Source organism: Lactuca saligna, chromosome 6 (genome assembly GCF_052625555.1).
Source record: "Lactuca saligna cultivar CGN05327 chromosome 6, ASM5262555v1, whole genome shotgun sequence".
NCBI classification, from domain to species: domain Eukaryota; kingdom Viridiplantae; phylum Streptophyta; class Magnoliopsida; order Asterales; family Asteraceae; genus Lactuca; species Lactuca saligna.
Genome location: NC_136422.1, coordinates 107,552,781 through 107,562,782, shown reverse-complemented (window position 1 = coordinate 107,562,782; position 10,002 = coordinate 107,552,781). Strand labels below are relative to the sequence as shown.

General features: G+C 32.0%; 1 protein-coding gene across 1 annotated transcript; it reads right to left on the bottom strand.

Moving 5' to 3' along the window:
• Positions 1 to 522: 522 nt before the first annotated feature.
• UPL6 (ubiquitin protein ligase 6) lies at positions 523 to 9,705 on the bottom strand. Its single transcript, XM_078959421.1, has 26 exons — positions 9,030 to 9,705; positions 8,536 to 8,633; positions 8,315 to 8,442; positions 7,950 to 8,061; positions 7,610 to 7,790; positions 7,331 to 7,513; positions 7,048 to 7,230; positions 6,846 to 6,930; positions 6,627 to 6,745; positions 6,248 to 6,537; positions 5,749 to 5,845; positions 5,519 to 5,653; positions 5,355 to 5,438; positions 5,111 to 5,197; positions 4,878 to 5,018; positions 4,661 to 4,786; positions 4,466 to 4,564; positions 4,007 to 4,074; positions 3,527 to 3,593; positions 2,982 to 3,152; positions 2,781 to 2,870; positions 2,458 to 2,538; positions 2,247 to 2,320; positions 1,849 to 1,920; positions 1,607 to 1,696; positions 523 to 916 (listed from the first exon to the last, which is right to left on the bottom strand). Exons 1-26 carry the CDS (start codon positions 9,186 to 9,188, stop codon positions 850 to 852), a joined length of 3,087 nt encoding a protein of 1,028 aa, XP_078815547.1. The 5' UTR covers positions 9,189 to 9,705; the 3' UTR covers positions 523 to 849.
• Positions 9,706 to 10,002: the final 297 nt, after the last annotated feature.

Genomic DNA, 10,002 nt, shown 5'->3' with positions numbered 1-10,002 from the left:
TTGTCGGATTATATATGATTAAATAAACAAAAAAATTATATTATGTTATCTTTTCATGTCGTGTTTGTCATGTTTTAATCATTTGTTTTTGCGTTAATGAAAATAACTATGACATCAGAAAAAAAAAATGACAATATAGTTCGATTCCACGTACCTGTGACCACACGATGCAATTGAATATTTATTTTTTTTTTATTTGGTTGGTTTATTTTAGGGCAATGTAGAAAAACACATTATTTAAAATCAGTTACCAAAAAAATCACTACATTAAATTTGCATCTATTAAAATCCTTCAACACTTACAATATATGTGCAAAAACCTTGCAATATATTTGTGACTAGGTTGTGGCATCTTTTTATCATAACAAAGAAACTTAATCTTGCACTTAATTTGGCATGGTTGATTAGAACCAATATCAATAGAACAAAATTTACAATCGGACTTTCATTTATGCAAAAGACGAAAATACCCTCATACTTATCATATAAAATAGCCTTATAAAGTTTGTAGACAATGAGAGAAAAAGATAAGTGGTAAGTACACCATTGCCAACAAAGTAGCCATAGATTAGGACCATGGATTTAGAAATTGAAATACAATCTATCTACAAACCAAAGCCTCCTTTTTTTTTCTTTTTGCAAGCAATACAAACTAGGCTCTACTATTTTATGTCCATTGTTGCAATATTTGGCAAATAAATGGTATACATTGTAGTTGCTGCAACTTTGCAACCACATTATGTACAAAATCACCATGCTCCCACCCCTTCTATGGGTCGATTTAGGCAATGTACTTTAATTTACCACACAGCATTTTTTTCTTTTTTCTTTTTTTCTTTTTTGAAATGTTTAGCTTAAATCAAATCCCGCTTCCGCATTTATAGCATACAACAGCTTCTGCTCCATGTGCTCTTTACTGCATCATCATCATCAAATATGTTTGACTTTAAATAAATATATCAATAAAATAAATAAACACAATGTAATGTAATGTGATGTGATCTCAAGTTAGATGATAGATCAGAAGCACATGACATAGAGAACAGGTGTCTGATTGTACAAAAATTACAAAAGACATAAATGCCCTTCACGTCCTTCAAGTTAGATGATAGATCAGAAGGACATAACATGACATGAGAGAACAGGTGTCGATTGTACAAAAATTACAATTTTTTGTTCCACCCAAAAAGGTGGATGTGTACAAAAGACGTAAATGCCCTTCACGTCCTTCAAGTTAGATGATAGGTCAGAAGGACATGACATGACATGGCATGAGAGAACAGGTGTCGCTTGTACAAAAATTACAAATTTGTCCCACCCAAAAAAAGGTTGATGTGTACAAAAGACGTAAATGCCCTTCTCATCCTTCAAGTTAGATGATAGATCAGAATGACATGACATAACATGACATTAGAGAACAGGTGTCGATTGTAAAAAGGTGGATGTGTACAAAAGACGAAAATGCCCTTCTCATTGAAAATAGTCCTCGAAAGCTAAAGTTTCGAGGGGTATTTTTGATGATGCGGATGAGAAGGGTATTTATGTCTTTTTTGCATACTAATGTGTAACAAACAGGGGATAAAGAAATTAGAAAAGAATGACAAACCTTCTATATGGAGGAAGCTTTAAAAGATTCATACAAGTAGCTGATGTTGGTAACCGATCAAGAGCTTCTTCAGAGGCACTACCAGCAGCCCTATAAAGCAATGATTATAAACAAACAAACAAACAAAAAAGGATACAAAATTACAAATATATAATGAGGGTGTTTTAGTCTTTATAAGCCATGGAATCATTAGATTTGGAATGGAATCTCAAATTCCAATTCCAAGGAGTAAAGAATCATACCGCTGTATACAGAATAAAGGTTCCAAATACTTGAATCCTAGCAAAGGTCCTCTTGAACATCCAGTCACAAACCTGGAAGAAATAATAAAAATTAAAAGCAAGCTAAAGTTTTTAACTTGTAAAGCAATATATAGTATTAAATAAAATTAAGGCAGAATTTAGAAAGCACTAAAATCATTTTCCTGGTATTCATATCTTGAAAACATACAGAAAAGGACATGTTTTCACTATTTTATCGATCTATTCATTGAACTATTACTATAAGTCATTAAAAAAAATAGGTTGGTGATTATATCAATAAAATGCTTTATTTAACAAGTTAAGAAGCATTTAAAGGTACAATGATCGAACAAACACATTGGATAAAAAGATTAATATGTCAAAGAATCCAAACTTACTTCAAAAACTTGTGTTGATTTTCCAATGAGAAGTTCTTGAGAATCTCCCAAAACATGTCAATGACATAATGCTCCTGTAAAGAAGAACACCATTACCATGTATGTAGCTCAGTAGCAAGATAACAAGACTAGTGAGTTGGACATATTAGATGAACAAAAAATACAATTTCATCCTTGTTTAAAAAATAAATAAATTAAATTTTGAACTTACACGATGATAGCCACCAGCATAATTTGTGTTAGACCTTAAGTCATCTACATCGAATCCATCAACAGATCCTGATATGAGAAGCTGCAAAAAGATAGGTGAGAATGATTATGATATTTAGTAACAATAATTTTATATACCATTAATTAAAGCACACTAAACAGACCCTAAAAACAACAGCCACCTGTTGTCATTATTATCATTAGTACTAATTCCATAAAACATATATACTTAAAAGCAAGATTATGATATTACACTAAAAGAGGGAATAACAGATTTAAACAGAATGCTTGATTGATGCTACACTAAAGGAAGGATCTGAAAACCTGAAGTTCATGTTCATTAAACATGTCAATCCAATCTTTCTGTATAAGCTGTTGAAATCCCCTTAAGAAATGAGAGCTTTGTAGACGAATCTGAAAACAGATGATGCATAATATTTATTACAACTAACTCCTTTATGCACAAGAAGGAATGACGAAAATACCCTCATTGTCATCATCGAAAGTTGAGGAAAGACATAAAACCTGAGTATTGAGGCGATGATTGGCAACAAGATGAATAAATGTGATGACATTATCATTCACAACTCGTATATTCTTTCCACCTGGAATCAGCTCTTCTGATGTTTGTTCACCAAATTCATTATTAACAATAACAAAGTACAACTCCAACTCTGACAAATCACCCTCGTATCGCTGCATATGACATTTCAAAAATAAAAATTATATAAAAAGTTCAAGATAATCTTAACATAAGGAATTAAAAAGTTCAGATGATCTGTCTTTTGACAAAAAGATCATATTTTCTTATGTAAAGCTAAATAAAAAAGAGTCAACTGCAAGAAATATCAATGAACTCTAATTTTTGTTTTTTATTATTATAGCATCCTACTTTCATTTCTTTGTACTTTGAAAAAATATAAAGCAGTTTTCACTTTCAAAACTGAGTATGTTTTTCAAAGTACAATGTCTTTATAAGAAAAAAAAATTAAAGTGTAGCACCTGTAATGTAAAGAAATGAGAAGAATATGCTATTTCTTGCATTTAGCCCAATAAAAAAAGCCACAAACCTTTAAAAATATAAGGTGTCTATATAATTCGGGATCCAGAGATGGCAAATCATTCAAATAGTTGTGCCTGAAAGGAGATGCTAATTAGAATATGTAAGAGGCTGATAAAAAGAACTACAGAATATATATTTTCATATTCACAATTCAAATAAAAGAAGCTCAAAACTTATATTTTATTAACAGGGAAACATCAAAAATTTCTGCAAAGGGCATCCCATTATTTTAATTATATCATATTTAAAGATAATAGTCATCACTCATCACAGTCAAGCCTATAATTTGACTACTTTCTTGTGTCTTTTTTATTTTTCTATTCTGCCTACTTACTTTTTGTTTGTTTTACTCCATTTGAGTGTAAGATTAATCATATTTGCATGCATACATGGAACTTTGAGAAAGCAGGACTGAAAATGTAGTTACCAAGAAAAGATAAAAGACAACATGGTTATATATAAGTAAAGGGTGCCTTGAAGAACTTACTTTTGTTTTAGTTTGCTCAAGAAAAAAGTTGCAAATGGTATATCAACAAGAATCCCTTCAAACATTGCCTACAACATCAAGGAGGGGTGAATGAATCAATGAATAACAAATTCATCATAAAGTTGTATAATAAAGATAAACTGTTCATATTACAAATGAAGTACATTGAATGATTTTAAAATGTGCCATAGAACAGATAAGGTTAATACAAGGTACTCCCAAATATACAAGATTATGCACGTGAACTTATATATTTTGGATTTAAAAGATGAAAGAAAGATATGCTAATAGAGCATAACATAATAAATTCAAAAGTCCAACAATCTCAAAATTAAAAGCAGATAACTTTATGAAACTAAAAAGATTCGGTAATTATTGTAAGAAAACAGCCACTCAACATATATAGCACATTGGAAACCATAATAATCATAAAAAGATTTGTATAACTATTTAGCTTACCTTTCCGAGTATAATTCCAAGAAAATGGAAAAACTGAAGGTGTTGTTCATGTATCATTCCTGATCCAGGATTAGGATACAGTAGGTGGTCAATCGTCTCCTAGTTATATCAAAAACAAAAAATTTAGAATCCTAAAAAGGGTAAATTGGGAAAAACTAAAAGTTACAGAAAAAGCAGGAATACAGATTTTACAACCTTAAATAGTCCATACTGCATATCAAAAGCTGCTCGGGTGATATTTTCCATAAAGTCTTTAAAAATCCCACCACCATCAATACCAGCCTCCTCCACTCCAAATTCATTCACAAAAGTAACCCGAATCTAATAATAAAAAATATAAAATAACCGATAATAACATAATAAAACATAGCCAAAATCGTGATATAAATCATATAATTATAATAACTTATACCACTCCACGAAGATCCTCTTCTGATAATGTGCTCAACTGATTAAAAGCATCTTCTAATATATGATCACGCCTTATCTTGAAAGTACTTCGGTTAAAAAGAGAATGAGACCCTAGCCTTTCCTTAATTGCAGCAAGTTGTGACTATGTAATTTGATAAAAATGTAATTAGTAAAAAAAAAAATAGTATGACTATGAATAGATTATAATTTATAATTTATAAGTTATAAACTCACTGTGAATAATTTAACTCTGCTTGTAAATGGCACCAAGAAAGGAGCTTGTTTCAGTATGTCATATGCCCTTGTGTTTTCAATCATCGCCTGTGAATTAAGTAAATAGAGGGAATCTTTTTCATCATCAGAAACTCAAACTTTAAAATATATATATATATATATATATATATATATATATATATATATATATATATATATATATATATATATATTTATGTGTGTGAATTAAGTAAATAGTTATTACCTGAGAAATGAAGTGATCATTGACACCATCAGCATGGAAGTTACTTGGGTGTGCAAACTGCCTTCTATTATTCCAATCTTGCAACTGTAATTGTAGATTTATAGTTACAGAAATTAGTGTCTTTCAAGATTGTCTATGAAAAAGTCAAACTACAATAAGCATACCTGAGAAAGAAGTTCAGAAGCCACAACACTAACCCTATATTGAACAAATTCTACACGGTGTTTCTTTAAGGAAAGATTGTTTTTAGTAAACTTCATTGGTGCCACAGGGTTTAACCAAAGAATCTGCCACAAAGACTAGAGAAAGAAAAAACAAAACCATGAATTAAATTTGTAGAATAGGAGCTAAAATGTAGAAGAAAAAAAATGTCTCATGAAATGGTAATGAATACCTGTCTCAAGATAACAATCAATAATCTGATGTCCTTTAAAGACAACGGCTTTTCTTGTTCATAGAATTCCTCATTGTCAACGATTGTAAGCATGTGCCTGATATACAAATGTGGAATATACTTAATTTCAGCTTCGATTCTTAGACTAACTTAGGGGTAGTTTCGTCTTTTTCCCTCGTTAAGTGGGTAGAGTGTTGAATGACATTAAATGGGTAGTTGGAAGCTTTGGAGTTGGACTGAATGAACAGTCTTAAAATGAAAATAATAGAAATTTACACATGTTACATGATATTTTAATCAATTTTTTATTCTATAATTATATTTTTTTTTAAAAAGGGTATAAAGTATATGGTTAAAGACACTCTCCTATGACTTAATCCATTAACTCCATCTGTTTATATCAAGTCAAAAAGAAACACCACTGTGTGTGTGTATATATATATATATATATATATATATATGTCCAGTTTGAGTTCTGATTTAAAAAGAAGATGCACACCTGTACACAGGGCAGAAAACTGCCATAGGAAGTAGCCAACCAAATGCATCGCCAGGTAGATATGCTGACATGGCAGACAAGGAAGACCAATTTTGGCTCTCATAGCATCGTTTCATGAAACTCCAGAGTACAGATACCAATTCAGTTCTATAAGCTAAAACTGTCATGATACGTTCAAGTGGAAAAATGGTGAAAGTCACATGAAGAAAAGAACAAGCTGCACCAACAGCTGCTGCTTCAGTTTCCTTAATTTTATCTTTAGATGAAGATCCTCCAAGCAAAATATTTGTCTGATTAGGAATTCAAAATCAGAAGAGTTAATCACATCCACATAAAAAATTCTTGTAGGGGTATAAATGTCAAATAAGCATAAGCATACCAGCTGTAAAAGAAAGCGTGGATCGATTGCATTTGAAATCTGTTTTTCCAGTTCCTTATTAAGAGGTACTACTACAGATCCATCATCAATAATCATATCATCATCACCCATTATTGAATCTGTAGTACATTAACATTTGAAACATGAAAGTAAGAAAAAAATTATAATGAGCATAAAAAAAGTAAAAAAGATTATTCAAATTATATTCAGAGAACATACTTTCTTCTCTATTTCCTGTACTTGATGTTTGAATAGGAGGAAGTACCTCCAGCAACAATGTTGCAACAGTAGCAAAGTCTATGGTCTGATCAGAAAAAAAAATATAGAAAAGGTGGAAAGGGTTATAACTTAATACATTAAGTCATAAACAAAAACTATTAAGAACATGGAATTAAATTAAGCAACATAAATATTGATATACCATATTGTAAGAACATGAAGGGCGACTCAAAGCAACTCCAACTGATTCCAGTAAATTTCCAAGAAGACATGCATAACCAGGGAACTCGGATGATATGTCAACAGGTAATATTTTTTCATAATTCTGACTACAAGTTGCCATTTTATGAAGATAAAACTGACAAAGCCCCTGTGAAACATAAGTCTAGACATAGAAAGAATGATAATTAAAAACACATCTCAATATGTGGAAGCCAAATAAAATAGACAGATGAATTGATGAAATGTTTTTACAACTGAATTACCTCCTTTAGGTGAGGAAAAATCTGCCATAGAAAAGGAATTGTTAGAATTTGGGATGCAAAACTCCATTGAAGGTCAATATCTGGACAAACACAATGCCCTTGACCAGTATGAGTAACAACTAGGGCAAGAACACGCTCCATTAAAGATACATTTCCAATTCGGCTTTCAGAGTTTAAACTTTCCTACAAAAAGTTAAATATGTAACAAGTAAAAGACAAGGTAAGACTAAAACAGGATGCAGAGTTTAAAAAACTAAAACATATTAACAATTAACATACCCTTCCTGTAATAACAATCTCCCGAAAAATCTTATATATGTTTTGTTGCAAAAGATAACTGGCTATCTTACAAGACCATGGAAGCTTGGGATCAATCAACAATGCAGCTGCTTTCAACAAGATACTTGTTGGTGTATTTGAGTCCAAAGATGTTGATAATAATTGATCCTTTAACTGATGTCTGTTTCAAAACAACATTCAAATAAAAAAAAACAACCTTCTAGGGCTATTTTCGGTGTTGACCATGAGAAGGGCATTCACGTCTTTTGCACAGACGAGAGACTGAGAGCGAGTAGATGTCCCACCTTGTAAAAGACAAGAAATAACACATGAGGCAAACCTATTATGATGTATAGCCTGAATACAGACATAAGCAAGTTTCTTCACCCTGTAGTTCACCAAAGCATGATCAGAAGAATAGTGGGAGCCACCAAAAAGGTTCAAAATATCCCCTGTCACACAATAAAGAACTATGAATACCTAAAAATGTAATTTCCCAAACCAATAGCTAAAAAATGGTGGAATGTGTGTTTATGAGATATAGTATTGAAAGATAGCTTTTGATGATCAAACAGTATAAGTATACACTCTGTATATACGATCATTGGTGGATATAGATGTATGCTTTGATGGTGTTAATGGCTTTTGAAAAATGGTATCAGTGGATTTATAACAAATTAACAATGAAGTAAACATATTACACACCACTTTCTTTAGCAAACTGTGAAAACAAACGGCATGCCTCCACAAGGGTAGAAATGTCTGAAGCATTTCGCGGACTAAGAAAATATAGCAATTCCCGAAGAAATTCTGAATCTGGTCCAAAGCACTGCCTGAATATTGACATCAACAAGAAAGAAAAGAATTAGATGGCTACAAATTTCAACAATGTAGATCCAAATAAAGAGAAGCAGTATGAAAAGCACCTGTCTACTCTTTCACAGTGTTTTCCATAAGTGGTATAAAATCGCTCTCGTGCACTACCACGCTCCAATTTCACAACTTTTCTTCCTCTAAAGCATTTCTGCAGGAAGGGATTAATCAAATTCAAAGGTATTAGTGAAATTCAGAAGATACTGAACAACAAGTTTCTGTTTGATATCCTGCAGAAACTATAAATTGCAGCAATCACTAACAGCTTGTTCCCTGATAACATTGTCTTAAGCCTATGTCATTGTCAGAAGTCCATGTCTCCTTTTTCTTTCATAGATAAAGCAATGCATGTTGTTCTAGATTTCTAATGAAGTGCACCCATCAGATAAGATGCTCATGTACTCGCTGTCTGTATATAACCAGTCTATCAACCTCGTTTTACATAAGAACACATGTATATACTGTATACATCTTCATATCTGATGCTTATATGTAAGTTATAAATGTCAGTGTGCGTGTGTATGTGTGAAGTATGATTGTTATGAACCTGAATTGTGAGAGCAGCTGAGTTTTGCTGGCGCAACTGTGATCTTTTATTCCTCTCTAACTTCGCCTGCTCTAAAAGCTTCTTTCTATCTCTTTCCTTTGAGCTACGACCGCCTAAATCAACTCGTTTCCGATTGGAAGGATCGCCACTGAAGAACATTACTCTAGATGATTAACCCTACCCCTAATTCGGAATAGAAAAGAAAAAGCTCAAATTGCAAAAACTCCACAGCAACAGGAAACCCTTTGATCGATTGAGTCAACTAAACTGTATTCAGCAGTCAAATTTTCTATTCTTCCAGGCCCTAATTCGAAAGAAAACGAAAAATCTATATATGGAGACTCTTCAACAATACTACAAAGGAAGAAGCCCTATATATTGATTGATTGATTCGGCTATTTTGCAGTTTAGCTATCGATAATTCTAATCCTGTGACCCTAGAAACAAGAAAAGTCGAAAAATAAAAGCAAATGCTTGAATTTGTTACAATTTGATGGATGAAGATGGCAAAGAGGAATGAAATCGGGAAGGGTTTATATATGTATAGGTTTTGTATGTAATATCAGGAGAAGTTTTCTTTTCGTCAGGAGGAAGAAACCAAACAGTTTTGCGAGAGACGATGATGTGGAAAAGTCGTCATTTTCCACATTGGTCCAATAGATGGTACAATTTTGTATATTGTGTAGGGCAAACAAAAATTGTTAAATAGCGAGAGTTGATGTTAATGAAGTTGTTAGATTCGTTTTTTTTTTTTTTTTTCATCCGATCAGAGCCATGTCATTTATCTCATATTATATGTACGTACGTCGGTTGGGTCAAAATTGATTTTTTTTTTTCATTTATCTCGTATTAGATGCACGGTATGTCGGTCGGGTCAAAATTGATTTTTTTTTAATAAATAACTTTTAACCATCACATTTTCTCTCTTTCTCATTATTCTCACCTCTGCAACACAATGTCGTTTGACCACATT